At 46.5% G+C, this 21,610-nt stretch overlaps 1 protein-coding gene across 1 annotated transcript in view; it reads right to left on the minus strand.

Annotated features, from left to right (window-relative positions):
- VWA2 (von Willebrand factor A domain containing 2) overlaps positions 1-21,610 on the minus strand; it is a 48,444-nt gene that overhangs the window by 24,501 nt on the left and 2,333 nt on the right. Inside the window, 5 exon segments of the mRNA XM_059054366.2 lie at positions 1,996-2,054; positions 2,056-2,106; positions 7,687-7,820; positions 9,139-9,213; positions 14,488-14,549. Of these exon segments, the coding sequence (XP_058910349.1) occupies positions 1,996-2,054; positions 2,056-2,106; positions 7,687-7,820; positions 9,139-9,213; positions 14,488-14,549 (381 nt within the window).

Below are 21,610 nucleotides of genomic sequence, written 5' to 3' on the forward strand. Positions count from 1 at the left end.
GTCCAGAGCCTGCGCTCCTGCGCAATGGGAGAGGCCACAACAGTGAGAGACCCGCGTACCACAAAAAAAAAAAAAAAAAAAAAGGACAGAAGACCTAAATAGACATTTCTCCAAAGAAGACATACAGATGGCCAACAGGCACAAGAAAAGATGTTCAACATCGCCAATTATTAGAGAAATGCCAATCAAAACTACAATGAGATATCACCTCACATCAGTCAGAATGGCCATCATCAAAAAGTCTACAAACAATAAATGTTGGAGAGAGCATGGAGAAAAGGGAACCCTCCAACACTGTTTGTGGGAATGTAAATTGGTACAGCCACTAAGGAAAACAGTATGGAGGTTCCTTAAAAAAAACTAAAAATAGAGCTACCATATGATCCAGCAATCCCACTCCTGGGCATATTTCCAGAGAAAACCATGGTTCGAAAGGATACATGCACCCCGATGTTCATTGTAGTACTGTTTACAATAGCCAAGACATGGAAACAACCTAAATGTCCATTGACAGAGGAATGAATAAAGATGATGTGATATGCACAATGGAATGTTACTCTGCCATAAAAGAATGAACTAATGCCATCTGTAGCAACATGGATGGACTTAGAGATTATCATACTAAGTGAAGTAAGTCAGACAAAAACAAATATATGATATCACTTATTTGGAAGTGGAAATGATGATACAAATGAACTTATGCATAAAACAGACTCAGACGTGGAAAACAAACTTATGGTTACTAAAGGGGAGAGGTGGGGATAGGGATAAATTAGGAGTTTGGGACTGACATATACACACTACTCTATTTAAAATAGATAACCAACAAGGACCTACTATATAGCACTGGGAACTGTGCTCAGTATTCTGTAATAACCTAAATGAGAAAAGAATGTAAGAAAGAATAGATACATGTATATGTATAAGTGAATCGCTTTTCTGTACCCCTGAAACTAACACAACATTGTAAATCAACTATGGTCCAATATAAAATAAAAATTTTAAGAAAAGTCACTGGGGGTCTCTGGGACCTGTAGGACACCCAGAGTTCCTGCTGTGTCCAGTGTGGGGATTCTGGCTTATTGAGAGCACTGGGGACCTACAGAGGCCCGAGGCCTATTAAAGGACCTCAGAGCCTTTGCAAGCGGAGGTGACGGCTGTACATGGCTGGGACCATGGACTTGAGTGGAACTTCAGGTCCGCTAGGGCAAGAGGCAGCCGGAGGCAAAGAAGATCCAGAGATCAGAGTGGCAGGTGACAAATAAAGGCATTCCTCTGTGAGGGCTTATGAAGAACACTGTGTGTGTGTATGTACATGTATATACATGCATGTGTATAACACACATATCCATGTAGCTGTATATGTGTATGTATATAATACACATATATAAAATATTTATACATAAAATATATGTATACACATAGATGTATGTGCATATACACACATCAGCTGACTTGTGAGTAAAATTATGACTCACTACATATATATATATATATATATTTATTTATTTATAGGATATATATGAGCACACAAACAAATTCATCATTTTTAAAGTGCTCTCAGTAACAGAGGACCACTTAGTCTTTTTAGATCACAAAAATGAGGCTCCAAGAAGCATGGTGAATTCTCCTGGCTGTGTGGTCACCAGGGACAGAACTGGGAGAAGGACCCAGGGTTCTTTCTACCACCTCATGCTCTTAACCTGTCTCCACCTTCACTAGCCCTTTCTCCCGGCTGACAGCCACACACAGTAACAGCAAATCTTTTTTTTTTTTTAACTTGCATTTACATTTCCACCTGGGACATTACCATGTAATAAGGGGCAGTTCTGAGAAGGGAATTCTTATCACCTGCTGCGCTCGCTCGGCTGGGCTTTTGGAAGCCGGGCCACAGCCTCTCTCTCTGTGAGGTCAAGAGCAGGCCCAACCCTTCAAGGGACGATTCTGAGAGCAGCTACCTTCATCCGAACCACGGCAGTACCTGATGGTACTTACCTGAAAACCATCCTCCTGATTCTTGCCTTCACTTCCTGTTGGGTTGAAAATGCATCCAATAGGGAATTCCAGACGAGGGGCGGAACTGAGCTGGACCGCTCCCACCCTGACCTGTAGTGGGAGACGGAGGGCCCCGGGGCCCGAGAGCAGGGTCAAGTCACAAACATCCCTGAGCGGAAAGAAGGGACAGGAAAGGTTAACGACCCTGCCTCCTGCCCACTCACAAATACCAGTGCTGGTATTTCTCTCGTCTCCTTAAAAGAAGGCTCCAAAGACTGAGAGGACAATCTGGAAGGAGACGGTCAAACCTGCCCCTGCTCCACACTGACCATCACCAATTCGACCTCCATTCCGACAGCTCTCTGGGTGGAGCTGTGAACTTTAGGGTCTCTGCTCACACTTACTGCCTCCCAGGTGTAAGCACTGTTTCAAGCCTTCTCAACTCTTTATTACATTTAATCCACAGAGGTGCTATTCCTACCCACATCAATGCTGGAGAAACTAAAATAAAGAGGATGCAGGTCTGGCCCAGGGCTAGTAAGAAAGGAGCGCGGCCTTTGCACTTGGTGCCTGTGATCTTCACTAAGCCTGTTACGCCAATCACCCTCTCAGCAGCCAGCACAGGACTTCAGCTAAACCCCCAACCAGGGGTGTCACAGAAGCTATCCGCAGCCACCACACACCCATCCTTGGCTGGCGGGCCCGCTCGTCCAGGCCTCCTCCTACCAAGCTAGGGCAAGGCCAGATCTCCAGGCCAGAGTCAGACTGGGGGACGAGCAGCTCCCTAATCGGAGACGAGCACTACTGGAGCTGCAGTTCCTCTGTAGCGGAGGCTGTGAGAGCCACTGGCGAGTCCTGATTTTGCATCCTCATTCAGAAGGCCACAGGAGAAAATCCAACGCCTTGCAAAACTGGAGAAGGGAAACTGAGTAGTCATTCCCTGGATCCTTAAGATTAGTGTGTGTCAAGCAGAGAAGGGTTTAAACATTTAAGCTTCCTCTTGAGGGCCTAACCCCTGCACCTAATCATTGGCTCTCTAAACTCCTGGAGAAACGACATTCTCAGTTACTATTCTCAAAATTAACCCCAGATTCTGGCCAAGAGACTCATATTTAAACAACGACGCTGATCTTTTCTTGCTCTGTGAGTTCCTTCGCTGCTGATCCCTTAACAGCCCTGGCGCTTGGGAGCCGATCAAAGCACTTGGCCACACCAGGCCGGCTGCACCTGCTCCCACGGAGCACAGCCCAGTGGGCCTTCCTCCCACAGGAGGAGCTGTTGGGAATCTTAAGTAGGAAGAAATTGAAGTCTTGGGTGGGCATGTGAGGGAGAGGGACAGCGGGAAGCAGAGTCGTAGAGAACCTCAGGAAGGAGTTTGTGAAAAGCGACCCGTTTCAAATCTCCCTTGAATTTATTTAGCATGTGATAAAGGGAGCATCTCAAACCATTGGGAAAAGATGGTACAGTAAGTGATACTGGGACAACTGGATAGCCATCTGCAAATGAATAAAGGATAAATTGCAAATGGATTCAAGATTTAAATGTCAAAAATGTAACCATAAAAGTTCCAGAAAACTTGGGAGAATTCATTTGTAACTTTAAAGTAGAAGAGACTTGCGATCCAGAAGTTGTAAAGGAAAACTGATAAATCTGACTACATGAAGAACACTTCTACAGGGCAAAACATATCATAACACAACCAAAAAATGAAGACAAAATGAAAAGTTATTTGCAACTCACATCAGAGACAAAGGGTTAGTTTCCCCAATATATAAGAGTGTCTAAGAATTGATATGTGTAAAGACCAACAATCCAACAGAAAAATGGGCCAAGGCTATGAACAGAGATCACAGAACAGGAAATACAAAATGGCTCTTTAATAAGAAAAGATGCTTGATGGTGTTGCACTGAGATGTAGCAAAAAGCCAGATACAATGTTTGCAGGGGGAAACAAGTATTCTCAAATACTGCTACAAGAACATAAATGTTATTGCATCCATAGAGAGCAATTTGTCAATATTTATTGAAAATTACTAATGCATGGGGCTATTGGGAATTTACCCTACAGCTATATACTTCTATATGTGTGAAATGAGATATTTACAAGCTCACAATATATTTGTAATAGTGGATGTCCATCAATAGGGGCTGGTTAACTAAACCTTGGTAAATCCTTACAATGGAACATTAATCAGCTATAAAAAATGATATAGTGTATATGCCTATATTAAGACCTATATTACGTATCTACCTAGATATGGAAAGACTTCCAAGATAATGTGAAGAGAAAAAGGCAAGGGATAAAACTGTGTGTATAGCATGCTACCCTTTGTGTTAAAAGGGTAAGAATTAGAATATATATTCATATTGCTTATATTTTGCATGAAGCGACTCTGTAAGGATGCTCAAGACAGCAGGGGGGCGGGGCAAACAGAAAATATGTGACTGGGAGGGATATTTTTCATTGAATGTCTTTTTTTGGAACCATGTGAATGAATGAATTAGTTTAAAAACTCCCTTGAGACCAACAGCTGGGTGTATTTATTTAAATTAAACAGGAAGGAGCAAACTTCAAAACAAAACAAGATGGAAACAGCTTGAGTCAGTAGTCAAGGCATTTAATTTAATTGGTGTTTTGGGAGCAAAATCGTTACCTTTTGTCTTTAGTTTACTGTTTGCTCAGAAGCAAGCCTGCCCAGATTTCTCACCACACTGTAATCACTCTGCTGCAATCATTCTATTAGAGCCAGGAAGTGAACTTCTCAGCTTAAGGGTTGAGAGGAAGACTTTTTAAACACCTTAAATCCACCTCAAAACAGAGATTCCATAAAAAGCCTTAATTTATAGCTACTTAAAAATTTCTTCCTGGAAAGTAAAATTAGGTGCAAATCAAATCCCTTGTACATGGAGATAAGACGATGACACCAAAATGCAGCAGCAAACACACAAAACCTGAAGCCACAAGTCAGACTGAAGCATCTGAAACCATCCTAATGCAAAATCCCTTCGCTAGCAACTCCATCGAGTCTGAGAAGCTTGCAGGTGGAGGTTCTCATTTGCACGTGAAGTAGACACCCAACTCCTTTGCTCAACAGGTCTTGCTGTGAGAAAGTTTTCTCAGGACAAGCCAAATACAGCTCCGTCAACACCCAGACTAGGTCCTCTTAATAAAAGAGAGCCGCTAGGCACCCTCTTTCCCATGAAAATGATAATCAGGTTCCCTCACATGGAAAAGTCCAGGCCTCTCACTGTTCCGTCTCCTTGTTGTGGGCACTGTCTGGTTTGCCAATATCTAACCTAAAAATGCCACATTCTAGACGTGGTTTGGCAACATTGGGATTAAATTCTCTGAAATCTGGGGACCTGTGTGTTGAGATAGTTGCTCCCAACAGCACCACCCATCAAGTTTTTCTGTCATAGTTTTCTTACCCTCTCTTTGAGGATGCTGAATTCCATCAGCACCCCCACTTCCGCATACACAGATACACAGACACACACCACCATGTTGCCTGCTGTCCACGTGCTACGTGATTGTGACAGCAGAATGTGTAGTCCTGGGCTGAGAGGCAAGAGCACCAGTTCTTCCAAGCTTAGCTCTCTTCTAAGATTGCTGTGTGACCCTAGGCAGTCACTTAGCCTCTCTGAGCCTGTTTCTTCAGTTGTAAAACATTCTCAAATAATCCATACAACTCTTCCCTTCCAACTTGCCATCCGCTGGGATCTCCAGGCCACCCATTTCAGGACATACTATCTCCATGCCAAGGTCAACAGTGTTTGATCTTTATGGTTCTTCCTTCCTGAAAAAATGAGTGAAACTTCATAGAGAATCACTTCCTTTTAAAATCAGGGCCCTGTGTGTAGGAGGGTAGAGATTCAGCTGCCCTTGGCCCTGACCCTCTGAGAGTCTGTGATGGGTTGACCTCAATGGAATGATGTCAGCTATAACCATGCAAGACGGCCTGAGGTCCAGGGTAATGTGCTCACTCTCCACAAATGACAGGTCATTCTGGAGAAAATCTGGCCCTCGTTAAAAGCCATTATTTTGCTCCTAAATCCTAGAGGTTTTTCTAGGATTAACCCAGGAATGTCATCTTGGAAAACCACTTCCTTCCTTGACCTGTATGTGACTAGCCCCTAATTCAAGTAATTATAGCTTTCCAGACCAAAATGCCCCCCTTAAATTTACTTGATTTTTGAGTCAGTTCACGTGGTTCAAAATCCATAAAGTATAAAGACGTTTATACTGATGGGCCTCCCCCTGGACTTGTGCCCATCTGCTCGGTTCCCACCCTCTCCCTCAATGGGAAACCGCTGCTCTTAGCCTCTTACAAATCCCTCCAGACTTTCTTCATGCACCTACAGACGAATACAAATATAGACTCTTTTCATCTCCATTTTTCATAAAAGGTAACACATTATACATACCTTTTGCACCTTAATTTTACACTCCATTTGCTTTGGTGTCTTTCCACATCAGCGATTTTCCTCATTCACTTTCTAAAGCTGCCCTGTGTTTCATTATATGAAGACACCATAATAGATTTACCTGTCCCCTGTGAGTAGGCCTTTGGGTTGCCTGAAATCTTTTACAATTACAAACAACACTGCAATGAATAACTTCATATGTGCATTATTTTGCACCTGTGGGAGTATCTGTAGAATAAAATACTGAGTCAAAGGGTCCCAGCCTTTGTAATTTTGATAGACACTGTTATTACAGATTCCTCTATAGAGAGGTTGCACATTCCCACCAGCAGTGCCTGAGAACACCGGTTTCCTACAGACTTGCCAATGGAGCATGACACCAAACTTTGGGTTTTGCTAATCTAGTTAAGTGAAAAATGGTATATTGGTCAGAGATTTGCTATTATATTGAGTGAGGCTGGGCATCTTTTCCTATGTCAAAGGGCCATCTATGTTTCATTTTCTGGGAACTATCTGTGTTCACTGCCTGTTTTTCTGTTGAGTTGTTCCAAAACGCCCCTTTAGCAACAAGAGCCACAGCTAGCGCACTGCTGACATGTAAGACTTGCTCTCTGAAACAAGGAAGAACAAGAAATGAAGATACTGGCTGGATTGATTAGGCAGGAGCTGTTCCTTTCAAGTGAACAGAGAGGGTAGGAGCTGTGTTTCATATTACGACTCTAGTCTTCAGAGGCAGTTACAGTTTTTGTCTGCCAGCATGCTTTCCCTTTCCCATTGTTCTGCAAACACAACCTCTCTTTCTAGTGGGAAATCCAAGCGTTCATCCCCACGCAAGAATGAGGATAAGCACATGACTCAGGTTTGGCCAGACAAGCTCTTCCCTTTGGCTTCTGTGATTGGTCAAGGGACTGTCATGTGACCTATGCCTGTCCAATTAGAGCCGCCCCGGGACTTCTGCCAGCTCCACAGGGTAAGAAGTCTACTTTCTTTTTCCCGGGGTGACTACCTTGAGGGACATTGTAGGGCAACTTTGCTATGTAAGGAAAAGCTGCCTGGGAAGGAAGCCAACAGAGGGAAGCAAAATGGAGAGGAGGAGAAAAAGAGAGGGATTGAGTCCCTGGATCCCATCGTGCCTAGAACCAGGATTCACGTCCTAAGTCTTCCTGGTTCCACAAGCCAGTAAATGCCCTCTTCTGCTTAAGATAGAATTTCTGTCCCTTGCAGCCAAAGACGCCCTCATACAAAGACAACGAGACGTGCACTCACCCTCCTGGGGTTGATGTCCAGAGCATCACAGACTGTGATGGCAAAGCGCTTGGACCTTTCAAAGCTCCCTTTCCCAATGCTGTGAGAGCCATCGATCAGAAACAGGACGTCCGCCGCAGCCGAGCACCACATCACTAGGGGAGACGGGGGACAGCATGGGTGGCCATCAGCTTCCCTGCAGTCTGGTCCCCAGAAGATCTTACTCCCAAAGCAGAGCGGAGGCGGAAACAACCTTGTGGTGGGTCAAGCTCCTCTAAGCCCAATGGGGGAAATAACACTGGAGAAATTCCAGGCCAGAGGCAGCCCTCCTCTGCAGCAGGCAGCACCCACCTACCACGAGCACAACTCATGAAAGTCTGTATGCTAATGGAAGAGTCTAATTCAACAACACTAACTGAGCCGTGTGAGAGGAGGGGCTGCTGGGCCAGTGGGGGACACCCAAGAGCCTCGGTTCCTGCCCGCAGGGGCCACAATCTTGTCTGGGACACAGCCGGGCACCCTGGTTCATAAGGCTGCATTACCCAAGAGTCTACGTAATGATAACCAGCACTGACTGCATCTTTCCTATATGCCAGGTGCTGCTTTAGACACTTTATATGCACTAATTTATTTAATTCTCATAACCACCTTGAGATATACTATTTCTTTATATTTCAACAGCTATATTGAGATAATATTCACATACCATACCAGTCACCCATTTAAAGTATACACTTCAGTGGTTTTTAGTGTACTCCCAGATATATTTATCCCCACCACCATCAATTTTAGAACATTTTCCATCTTCTCAAAAGGAAACCCTGTACTCTTTAGCTATCATATCAGCTCTCTAGCCCCCTACCCCCACCCCTAAACAGATTTACAATCTGCATTCCCATTGGAGAGATAAGGAGAGCAGGGCACAGGGCAATTCAGGAATTTCCTAAGGCCAAAGTACCAGAAAGTGGTGGAGCCGGGAATCAAACTGAGGCCGTCCACAGGTGTGGCTCCAGAGTCCACGCCCTATCACCTCACCAGGAAGATGCAAGAGAGCAGAAGTCAGAGAAGCACCAGTGAGAAGGCGCCACCTGGTAGCAGCATGCAAGGGGGGTTTCACCAGAGAGGGAGGGAAGGGACTGCAGGGTCCCTAGGAGTGGGCGGGGTGGCTTGAGCATGTGGAGGGGACGACAAGCAGGGAGGAAGAGAAGGAATATGGCAGCAGACGAGGCTGGCTGCGTAGATGGCGGTCACACAACAGAAGACCTTGAAGCATGGGCCAAGAAATTCGGCAGCAGGGATCTTGCTAGGGTTTTTACCCAGGAGAGGAACTTGGTCAGGCCCCTGTTTGGGGAAAATGACTCTGGCCACAGCATGAGTGGGCAGAAACTGTCTGGAGTAACATGGCTTCTCTTGAGTCCATCACGTAGAGGCTGAAGTAGGTGTTTGGAGGGTTGAGTAAAAACGTGGGCTTACTTTTGCTGGCGACTGACATATTCCCAATGGTCTCCTTGCTCACGTGGCCTTCCTGAAGAGAGAGGGATGGGGGCACTAGGAGAGAAAACACCAGAAGCAGTCATTACAAGGCAGAGAGGGGAGGAGTCGTAGTGTCCACGGTATATGACCAGGACGAACGGGTCACAAGAGAGAAAACAGGAATGTGAAAGAGTTTAATGATATTGTATCTTAAAAATTACCAGATGGATAACATAAATAATTCCCTCCACCCCCACCAATTGCCCCACTTCTATCAGGTACCTTTGCATTTAAATTTGGGTATTTTGAAGAGAAAAATTAAAAATATATATGGGGGGGGGGGCTTCCCTGGTGGTGCAGTGGTTGAGAGTCCGCCTGCCGATGCAGGGGACACGGGTTCGCGCCCCGGTCCGGAAAGACCAAACATGCCGCGGAGCGGCTGGGCCCGTGAGCCATGGCCGCTGAGCCTGCACGTCCGGAGCCTGTGCTCCGCAACGGGAGAGGCCGCAACAGTGAGAAGCCCACGTACCGGGGGAAAAAAAAAAAAAAAATATATATATATATATATATATATACGGGGGGATACAGAGAGCCTGTGATTCTGATGAGTTTCGTCCCTGGGTAGGCATGATAACCGAGTGCCCCTCTGGGGCGTAGCATCTTGCCATAAACATTAACCTTGGACGTGAACAGACAATTCATAGACGAAAGAGAATTCACGGAAAAGCACAAGGAAAATTTTCAAACAGGTGACAAAGCACTTTAACTCAAACAATGGGATACCCTTTTAAATGTGAAATTTAGATGATCAAGTTTTAAATTTAAATGTAACTGGGGAAAGATTAAATCAGGAAAAGCTTTCCCAGTGGTGGCACTATAAATTGGTACAACCCTTTTGGAAAATCATTTAGCCAAATGAATTAAGAGCCATCAAAGTGCTTAGGCTCCACAGTATCACACCTGGGAATTGATCCAAAGGGAAAACAACTTTAGAGAAGGGAAGATGTGCACCAAGACACTCCCCTTCAATGTTACTTGTTTCAGAGGAGTGGTGGTGGTAACAAATATCCAAAGAGATAGAACCCTCAGTAAACACTGATACATTCATTCAATGCAATTAATATGAACAAGGGCTCATAAGTTTAGGGGTAGAAAGTTTGTGGATACATTTTTTTTCTTCTATGTGATACCCAGTAAAATTGTTATGATGGCATATGAACAGCCAACAACAATTTTCAAAATAAACTTTGAGGGCAGGTAACATGCCAGGTGCTGAACAGCAAGCCAACCACGATGAAAGTTCTGAAGACAGTGAGGTGCCACTTGGAGGGATTATTTGAAAAGCCAACTGTGCATGGTCACTGCCAGAAGCAGCAGACATGTAGATGCTTATAAACGTCCATGTCCGCTGGGTAAACACAGTGGGCACAAAGTGAGGGTGGGCAAAGCCCAGGAGCCGGACAGGCCAGGAACGGGGCAGATGAAGGAATGTGAGATGGGTTTGGGGGGACTGCTGAGGAAAGAGGTAAAGGAGAGGGAGCCAGGCAGGTGTGGGGGTAGGGTAGGAATCACACAACACAGGGAAGTTGGGCTCAGGGGGATTTGCCCCTGCCAGGAAGGTGGCCAGGAGGAGGACACCAAAAAATGATGTCAGGTTTTGGGGGCCATGCTTCTCGTTGGCAGCACCCCCTGGAGTTCATTAGGCCAGGGGTCCCCAACCCCCGGGCCATGGACCGGTACTGGTCCATGACAGGTTAGGAACCGGACTGCACAGCGGGAGGTGAGCAGCAGGCTAGCAAGCGAAGTTTCATCTGTATTTAGAGCCGCTCCCCATTGCTCGCATTACCGCCTGAGCTCCGCCTCCTGTCAGCATTATGGTGAGTTGTATAATTATTTCATTATATATTACAATGTAATAATAATAGAAATAAAGTGCATAATAAATGTAATGCTCTTGAATCACCCCGAAACCATCCCCTCCATGCGGGACCGTGGAAAAATTGTCTTCCACAAAACCAGTCTCTGGTGCCAGAAAGGTTGGGGGCCACTGCATTAAGCAACTACCCCCTTGGCTGGTCCCAGCTCCACCTACATTCACTAGTCCCTGAAAAACACACTAAACCAGTGTCTACTTCTCCCCCGACCATATCTTTGAGTTCCTGCTCACCTGATATGCCCTCCCCTTAATCTCTACTTGAGTAGAAGATGGTTCTAGGCCAAAATGCTGAACCAGCCATTAGCTCCACAGTCAAAAGCTGTCAGACAAGTAAGTATATGTCATGAAGTCCAAGAAAGTCCACCACTGCCATTTTGCCACCAGAGGCAGAAACAAGACATAAACTACAATACAGACAGTAGACCGAATTAAAGAAAAAAAAAAAATCCTCCACTTCCATAAAACACATGGCAGACGCTGGGACAGAAGCAGAGGCAACACTTACTCCCCAAACTCAAAAAACAAAAGATCACAAAAATCACTCAGTAATTCAGCAAATTGGTCCTCCAGAAGATGGAGGCTTTCTGCGTCAGTGCACTCGACATCATCAAGATCTTGTCAACTTGGGGGGGTTCCTGTTGCAGCCCATCCCCTGATGCAGTGCTGCTCCCATGAGCCGTGCACCCCCGGAAGTTCTCCGGGGGCAGGAACACCTCCACCTGTCCTCCACAGAGCCCAGCCCAGCTCTCTGCACACAGTTTGGCCAAATGAATTAAGAACTATAAAAATGCTCACATCCTTTGACCCTGTAGTCAAAGCCCGTAGGCACTAAGCTTTCCTGAATGAGCCCATGAATTACTACTGGCAAAGGGTCCAGAAGCTAAGGAATCCCTAAGGTCCTGTTCCTTTTAAATGCCTTACCAGCAAATTCTCCAGCTGGAGACAGACCGGCCATCGCCCCGGATGGGAGGGAGGAGGCGCTCCGTGACCAGAGACCGCTCACTACAGATGTGACTCAGCTAATGTAACTCTGCACCATGTGCTCAGCTGTCCTGGCAGGCGCCAGGCTTCAGGTGAGGCCTCCTTCAGGGGAGCGGGTACCGGGGTGATGTCCCCACTGAGCCCCTGTGAAACTACCTCAGGACTCTGCAGAAGTCCCCCTTGGAACAGGGAGCTGATGAACGTGCGACTGTTGCTTCCTCTCCTAACCAAGTCAGCCCACACCTCTGAGGACCATCTACCTGGGGAGGGTGAGGGTAATGGATGGTGCTAAGAAGCTGGATGGGGAGGGGGTGGAGTGGGTGGCGGGTTTTTATCCCAGCCCTGCTACTGATAGCTGTGCAGCCCCAGGCAAATCACAGAACCTCTCTAGGCATCCCCTGCCTCATCTGCACAACCTAGGGGTGGTCAGATCAAGTGCTCTGTAAACTGGACAGGCTACAGAGGGTAAAGTTCCACGATGAGCTAGAACAGAACCTTTACTGTGCCTGGGCCCCCAGGGACCGCATTTGGGCCCTGTCCCCAAACACATCTCATTTCTCCCCAATTCCTTGGCCATGAAGCTACTGTGTTACATTCAGCACCCACATGGCTTCAAGAGAGGGGATAGGCGGGCTGGACAAGCACAGCCTTCTTCCAGCCTCTCTTATCTCCCTGAGGCTCCAGAGAACAGGCAGGTGGTGGCATCAGCCAATGAGCAGAGAGTGTATATACCCCTACTCACAGAAACACAGACCACGGAAGAACTGCAAGAGAGCCTCAGAGACTGCAAGAGGACCCTGGGCTAGCCTCAGACAGCCACCCAGCCCACTGGTTCTTTTTTTTTTTTTTTTCAGTACGCGGGCCTCTCACCGCTGTGGCCTCTCCCATTACGCAGCACAGGCTCCAGACGCGCAGGCTCAGCGGCCATGGGTCACGGGCCCAGCCGCTCCGCGGCATGTGGGATCTTCCCAGACCGGGGCACGAACCCGTGTCCCCTGCATCGGCAGGCAGACTCTCAACCACTGCACCACCAGGGAAGCCCAGCCCACTGGTTCTTACTCGTTGGGTGACAATCCACAAAACACACTATTCCTTTCTACCATCTCATATTTCAAAGGGGCTAGAACTTGGGAGGGCCAAAGTGGGAAGTAAACAGAAAATTGATTTGCTCCATTATTCATTCATTAATCTGCTTCTTGAGCACCAACTACGTGCCAAGCTCAGTGCTAGGAGCCAAGATCACACAGTAAGTGGTGAATGAAGAATAGGCAGAATCTCTTTCTCATGGAGCTTATGTCCAGTGGAGAAGATGGACATAATTTTTAAAAAATTCACACAGAAATAAACTCATATCTGTGTTAAGTGCTACACAGCAGAGGAATTCAACACTACAGGAGGTTTTAATAGGGGGATCTGACCTGATCTGGGGGTCCAGGAGGAACTGTGCTGGGTGCTGGAAGATGAATAGGAGTTTACCAGAATAGCAGTGCTGGGGTGAGGCGATGATCCAGGCAGAGAGGCCACCATAATTGAGAACCCCTAGGAAGGGAGGGAGCAAGGGCGCTGGGCAGGCCTGGAAGGAGTATGGGCTGCAACACAAACGGTGGACAGAGGGGACACCAGGTGGCACAGGATCAGATCAGGCAGGGCCTCTTTTTTTTTTTTTAATTTCTTTTTTTGATGTGGACCATTTTTTGAAGTCTTTATTGAATTTGTTACAATATTGATTCCTTTTTTTTTTTTTATGTTTTGTTTTTTTTTTGTCCCCAGGGCATGTGGGATGTTAGCTCCCTGAGCAGGGATCGAACCCACATCCCCTGCATTGGAAGTTGAAGTCTTAACCACTGGACCACCAGGGAAGTCCCAGGCAGGGCCTCTTAAGAGCAATAGGACATCACTTAAAAGTTTCAGGTAGGGGATGGGAGTGGAGAGAGGTCCAGACGTGATTAGATTTGTATTTTTTTTTTTTTTTTTTTTTTTTTTGCGGTACGCGGGCCTCTCACTGCTGTGGCCTCTCCCGTTGCGAAGCACAGGCTCCGGACATGCAGGCTCAGCAGCCATGGCTCACGGGCCCACCCGCTCCACGGCACGCGGGACCTTCCCGGACCGGGGCACGAACCCATGTCCCCTGCATCGTCAGGCGGACCCTCAACCACTGCGCCACCAGGGAAGCCCTAGATTTGTATTTTGAAATGGTGATGTGTGAAAAACAGGATGGATGGGAACCAGGTGAACCCAAGGAGACCGGAGACCAGTCAGGAGGCTACTGCAGTGGTCCAAGCACCAGATGATGGGGCTCAGAGTAGGCAGGTGGCCGTGGAGTGGAGAAACACAAATGCACTCGAGAACTTTAGAAGTTAAAATCAACAGGATGTGAGGCAAACCAAACCCCTCAACACCTTAACCCTCACCCCACAACCAAGAAGACCTACCTTCGGCAAACAGGAAAATGCAGATGGCTTCCAGCAACAGGAAAGAGGGCATGTTGATATAACTATAGGGCCAGTGCAAGAAAATAAAGCATCAGCAATCAGTTCTGTGAGCTCCTCAAGTCACACCTCCAAACAAGACCACAACGGCTCAGCCTTTCCCAGGGCACAGATATGACCCTAGAGGCTGCTCTTTGCCATGACTACAGTAGCCTGGAGAAGACTCAAATCCCAAAAAGCCAGGGAAGACTACTCCAGTGACTCTAAAGGACAGCCTAACATCTTCCCCAGACACCTACCTCCAAAGCCCCCAGCTCCTTCACAGACTCTGGCAAGGTGCGCTGTGTCCAGAGTTAAGAGAGCCGGGGCCCTGCTCAGCCTCGGCCCTGACCAGCCACGTGACCCTGGGGAAAGCCCCTCCCTCTTAGCAGCTCCATTTCTTCACAAGGAGTTAGATTCTGATAGACTGAAGATTTGATTTCAAAGTCTTCATTTTCTGAAACCAAGTAAGGTCTCCCAGCCCGCACTTTCTAAATTACTTAAAAACAGTAACATGGCTGAGGAAGAAACAAAAGTGTTTTTGTAAAGTTTTTTTGTTGCCTAATGCTTATAGTATGGGTAAAATTCAATTCCATGGGGCCTGATTATTTATCGATTTTTGAGGGAGATATTAAGGATGGGAAGTGAGAGCTTTTCTTGAGAAACCATAGACCATAACTTTGATTCCATAAGGGCAGTTATCTGAGGTTTACTTCTAATTTTAGCTGTGAGGCCTGGAAATGCAATATTATCATTTCAATCACAAAGATATGATGCACAATTCAGAAAGACTTATATTTTGGTAAGTATACATGTAGCATAAGAACTGAAAGGGATCATATAGATGAAATTTAGACTTTTCCCCCCAGCATAATTCAGCAGGGAAAAAAATCTAAAACGATCTTAACAACACGTTCTAGAAATTCTATTTTTTGTCCTTTGGGATGCAATACATTCAAGATCTCACCCTATAGTTTTTCTGCGTTAAACATAAATCACAAGATCTTTTTTGATCCACCTCCTAAAGTAATGAAAATAAAAACAAAAATAAACAAAAATGGGATCTAATTAAACTTCAAAGCTTTTGCACAGCAAAGGAAACCATAAACAAAACAAAAAGACAACCCTCAGAATGGGAGAAAATATTTGCCAACCAAGCAACTGACAAGGGATTAATCTCCAAAGTATACAAACAGCCCATGAGCTCAATATCAAAAAATCAAATAACCCAATCAAAAAATGGGCAGAAGATCTAAATAGACATTTATCCAAAGAAGACATATAGATGGCCAAAAAGCACAAGAAAAGATGCTCAACATCACAAATTATTAGAGAAATTCAAATCAAAACTACAATGAGGTACCACCTCACACAGGTCAGAATGGCCATCATCAAAAAGTCTACAAACAATAAATGCTGGAGAGGGTGTGGAGAAAAGGGAACCCTCTTGACTGTTAGTGGGAATGTAAATTGATACAGCCACTATGGAGAACAGTATGGAGGTTCCTTAAAATACTAAAAATAGAACTACCATATGACCCACCAATCCCACTCCTGGGAATATACCCAGAGAAACCATGGTTCAAAAGGATACATGCGTGCTTCCCTGGTGGCGCAGTGGTTGAGAGTCCGCCTGCCGATGCAGCGGACACGGGTTCATGCCCTGGTCCGGGAGGATCCCACATGCTGCGGAGCGGCTGGGCCCGTGAGCCATGGCCGCTGAGCCTGCGCGTCCGGAGCCTATGCTCCGCAATGGGAGAGGCCACAGCAGTGAGAGGCCGGCGTACCGCAAAAAAAAAAAAAAAAAAAAAAAAAAAAAAAAGGATACATGCACCCCAATGTTCACTGCAGCACTATTTACAATAGCCAGGACATGGAAGCAACCTAAATGTCCATCAACAGAGGGATGGATCAAGAAGATGTGGTACATATATACAATGGAATATTACTCAGCCATAAAAAAGGAACAAAATAATGCCATTTGCAGCAACATGGATGGATCTAGAGACTGTCATACTGAGTGAAGTCAGACACAGAAAGACAAATATATGATACCACTTATATGTTGAATCTAAAAAAAAGGGTACAAATGAACTTATTTACAAAACAGAAGTAGAGCCACAAATATAGAAAACAAACTTATGGTCACCAGGGGAGAGGGGGGAGGGATAAATTGGGAGATTGGGACTGACATGTACACACTACTATATGTAAAATAGATAACTAATAAGAACCTGGTGTATAGCACAGGGAACTCTACTCAATACTATGTAATGGCCTATATGGGAAAAGAATCTTTAAAAAAGAGGATATATGTATATGTATAACTAATTCACTTTGCTGTACACCTGAAACTAGCACAACACTGTAAATCAACCATACTAGGAAGGGCCAGGCAATGCACATGTTTCTTTCCACTAAACAAATAACACAGATGCTCAACCAGGAGATAATTCCAAAGAGAAAATCCTAAGCAGAGATGTGGAAAGGGAAACACTGCAGGATTCCAGGAGAATCCAAGGCTATAGAGACGAGGGCAGAGAAGAGAAGCGGTCAGTCTCTGCGGCGGGGCACAGAAGCGTGTAACACGCAGCGGGGAAATTCACTTCAACCTGACACTCTCCAAAAATCCCTTTAACATCCTCAGTAAGGGCCACTCTCCTGCATCTAAGAACGTGGAGAGCAAGGCAGAAGCCCCAAGTCTTCATTTATGGATCCTGGCCCTTTGGATCCCCCACCTCCACTAGGGACGCCAGTTCTCCAAAACACCCGGCAGGAGTCTCCCGGTCATCTTCGGTGACTCGGGCATGTGACTTTGGTCTCACTCGTCTGCTGCACCCCATCCACCTCTGCCTGGGCACTGAACACACACCTGCCAGCTGCAGGAACACAACAGAGCTCCACTCCGAATTCAGAGGATTTGCCGACCAGTCTGAGAGCAATGGCTGCCTTGAAAAATCAAAGTCACCCAGGAAATGTATATTCTTGTGAACCGTAGAAGAGTTAAAAATGACCCATCTCGTGTTCATGAAGGTGCTACTGCCAGACCTCACTGGAATTGCGGGAAATACGAATAACCAGTGGTGGTGGGTGTGCTTTCCTGGCCCGTGCTTACCCCCTGGGCCACGCTTACCCCCTGGGCCCGCGCTCCTACCCGCAGGTGCCGCGCTCTGGGGTCAAAAGTAAAGAGAAGACTCAGTGAATGAATGTACACGCCCCAGAGATGATTGGAAGGCGTCACTGACGCTCAGAAGGGAAGGGGTCCTGGCTGATCACACAGCTCAAGTCTCTGGCTCCTAATCCAACAGGCTTTCCTCTAACCATGCTACTCCTGGAGCCAAAGTCAGCTCAGAGTCCTAGAACTCCATCCACGCTGGGCTGGCACACCGTAAGTCACTCCCGGCAGGCAGGAACCAACCCCACCCCATGGTGGTAGAGTCTGCATCCTGGATCCAGGGGCCCTACTTCTCATCCGATGCCGTGCGACCCTGAGAGGGGGCTACGGTTCCTCACCTGCAAAATGAGGAGGTTGGACCAGAGGCTGCCAAGGTGTCTTCTGGTTTAAAAAAAAAAAAAAAAAATCCCCTTTTGATCTCCCCTCCATCGTGGACCTACGATGGTCGGACCTTACTCCCCTGTCTATTCAGCTTGCTGGGTTTCAAAACATTTCTGAAGCCAAATCGAATATCCTAACCAGCTGAGGGTCTCTGTGCTTCAAATAACTAAGAGGCTTCACATCCTCACCTGATCTAAGTGAAAATTGGACACGCAATACTGCAAGCAGGAGGAAGGCAGGAGCTTCCCACACACAATCAAAGGGAGAAAGGTAGACAGAGAGGATACCAGCTGGTGGAGGAGCTGTCATGCCTCCTGCCCGGCTCACGCCAGCAAGACTGACTTTCCTTTTCCCCAAGGACCTGTTTTCTTTCCTCTTACTTCAGACAACAGCCACAGGACAAGTCCCCACCTGGCGCCTGGAAGGCAGGCAGGGGCGAGGCCTGGAGACAAGGGCCAGGGCAGAGGGAATGGGCTTCTCCATGCTGTCTAGTCCCGAGGTTCAGGATGATTTTCTGGGATCACAGCTTCTGACCTTGGGCACGCATGGGATTCTGAGGCTCAGGCCTGTTAATTTTTTTTTTTTTTTTTTTTTTTTTACAAAACTAGGATTCTAGCAGCCTCTGCAGGCTGCCGTGAGGACAAGGTAAAAGGGAGTACAGAAGGTTCCCGACGCAGAGCAAGGCGTTCAGTGAACACGGCCCCTCCCTCTACTAGGTGACAAAACTAAGCAGGTCCATCGTGCTCTATCACGCGCCTCTGCTTGCCCAGATGAATGTTTTGCCAGAGCCTACTAAGGTTCTGCTCATTAAAACAAAATTTGTGTTGGCAATCTGGAAATCAATAAAAGAAACCAAACGCCTCCTCGTAAGTGCTTGGCTCAGATGCTGCTGACTCTGGGACCTCAGCAGCACCTCCCTCCCCTGTCCTCCCACACCCACTGCAATCCCGTCACACAGCCCACACTAAGCCTGCCTGCTGGTGTATCTGTCCTGCCTGCCAGATGGCAAATGGCTCAGGGACTAGGGATTGTGTCTCAGTCTCTGCTGGAGCCCCAGCAAGCTGCACGTGCCCAGCACATAGTAGGCGAGACACGTGCTTACTGGAACTCAGCACGGCAGGTCGGCTGCAAGGATACTTCCTGATGAATCTTTGTATTCTTTTCTATACCAAGATAAATGAAACTGTTATTTTGATGCTGGTTCGGGGTTAATAGCACTCTTTACTGTCTATTCCCACCCAATCATCTCAAAAATTCAGTGCATTCCCAACTCACATAGCAAAACTTTCTTGCAATACTAATTCAACGTTCTAAATACAACCCGACATCTGAAAATTTTTTATAAAAGGATGAATTCCACAGTAAAAAACAACAGCTGCTCCCACCTAGTAAGTGCTTAACTCACTAAAGGGCCCAGTACCAGGCTCCATACTTCTGTATCTTCTCTCTCCTAATCCTCCCAGACAGCTCGTGACAGCGTGTTACCCCCATTTTACAGATGAGAAAACTGAGACATGGAGAAGTGAAGTGTCTCACCCCAGGTTAGACAGCTAGTAAGTACATCGGACTCCTTTCTGGCCTCCCGGTGATCTGTTCCATCTGTCACCTTCCTGATTCTGGGGGATCAGGACAGAGGAACAGAAGCATAATTTAAAATCTGCCACCCTGAATCCCACCCATTGGCAGTCTTCCATGAGCTAATACCTGCCAGCAACTCCCACACTCGAGCACAAAACTTGAGAAGATTTCCAGAACTCTATGCATTCTTGCACAAAGCAGTTGGGAGTGGTCTGCAACCCAGGGGCGGAAACAGATCCTTGGTTCTCAGGTACACGTTGTTAAGCCTCTTCCATTACAAAACGCCTGACTCATCACATTTGTTCCTTTCTGTTCCATTACTCATGCTAATCCCACACATTATTCCTAGCTTCTGGGGTTCTCACGCTTGGACTTAGACACCACCCCCCCCACCCCGTCTTCTTATCTGATTCTTATTTTCCAATCGTGATTCCATGCAGCAGCAGCAGCACTTGGGACAGCGGGTGAGTGAGGGTTGCTGCAGGACTCTGCAAAACATCACACTCTGTGCTGCCCCGGGAATACATTTCCCATGAGACAGGAAGAAAGGAAGGCCAAACAAGGCTACTTTTGAAAAAGAAGGGCCAGACTGAGCAATAGCTAAAGGCAGTTCTGCAGGACAATGCCCACCTTCTCCTCTATGATCAGAAATGAAATGAGGGCAGAGGGTGAAAAAGGAGAGCACTCCACCTCCTTACAAAATGCAATTCCAACCCCGAACATTAGATTAGCCCTTGGCAGCCTCCTCTCCATCAGTAGGATGGAAATCTGAACCCTTCACAAAAACAGTCCACACCTGAACAAAAAGACTTTAAAGTCAGAGGTAAAAGTCTCCAGCCTGGAAGCCCGTGGTCTTTCGCTGTAACAAACATCTTCCTTGTTCATTTGGCAAAACACTCGGCTCAGACCCAGAAAGTCAAGGGAAGTGGATGACACATTTCTAGTCTGATAAGGCAAGAAGAGCATGTTAGCAGTTGCTCTGGACACGCCATGCTCCCTCTAACAAAATCACAGTTTTCAGAACCTAACAGTCTGGCAACCAGAAATCAGCCCCAAGCGTCAAACAATGTGCCCTTTGGATCTGTGGATGGTTGGGGAGAATAGCCAGACTGGCCATAAATCACAGGTTTCCCACACTCACTGTACCTGCTAAGGGACATTTTTAGCCAAAAGAGATTTTGATACTTGTTTTGGTAGTATTTGAAAATCCTTTCTTGAAACTGTACAGGGCCCAAATTCACTGCCATGGGACTCTGGAAAGACACACACAGGACTGGAAGTCCAGGGATGAAATTCCAGACTAGTTCTGCTTCTAACCAGACGGGTGACTCTGCAAACAACGCCTCACACACCCCCGCCCTCCTCAGTTCATTCACCTGTTTCATAAACTGACAGTGTGGTAAAGATCCAGTGGAATAGTGTGTGAAAGTCCCCCTAAGGGTAAAGAGACTTTCTAAACATATGATGTTAAAAGATTATCACTGCATTTAATATATTAACTTCATGTAACTACTCATACCCTATAGGGTAGACATGATCATTTCCACTTTTATACTTGTGGAAACGGTCTTGGAGAAGCTGGGGTCCAAGGTCAAAGAGCTGGTAAATCACAAGTTTGGTGTCAGGTCCAGGTCTTCTGATGCTGGCAGCCCGGACATGCCAAGAAGCAATACACAGTTGGCGTGCAAAGAGCACCAGTCTGACATCAGGAGACCTGAGTGTCGACCTCTTAGGTAAATTCCTTCACTTTAGTCACTCAGTTTCCTTCTTTCAAAAATGGGGGTGACATTACCCGTCCTATTTACCTGGAAAGGTTGTTGCCAGCATCACATGAGACTACAGTGCAAAAGTCCTCTGGCAAGGGCAAAGGTGACTAATGGAGATCAGGGAAATCCAGTTAAGAGAAGGGACCCAGGATCAGGAAAGGAAGTGAGGGATGGAGGATCATAATCA

This window comes from Kogia breviceps, chromosome 2 (assembly GCF_026419965.1).
Source record: "Kogia breviceps isolate mKogBre1 chromosome 2, mKogBre1 haplotype 1, whole genome shotgun sequence".
Taxonomy (NCBI): Eukaryota; Metazoa; Chordata; class Mammalia; order Artiodactyla; family Physeteridae; genus Kogia; species Kogia breviceps.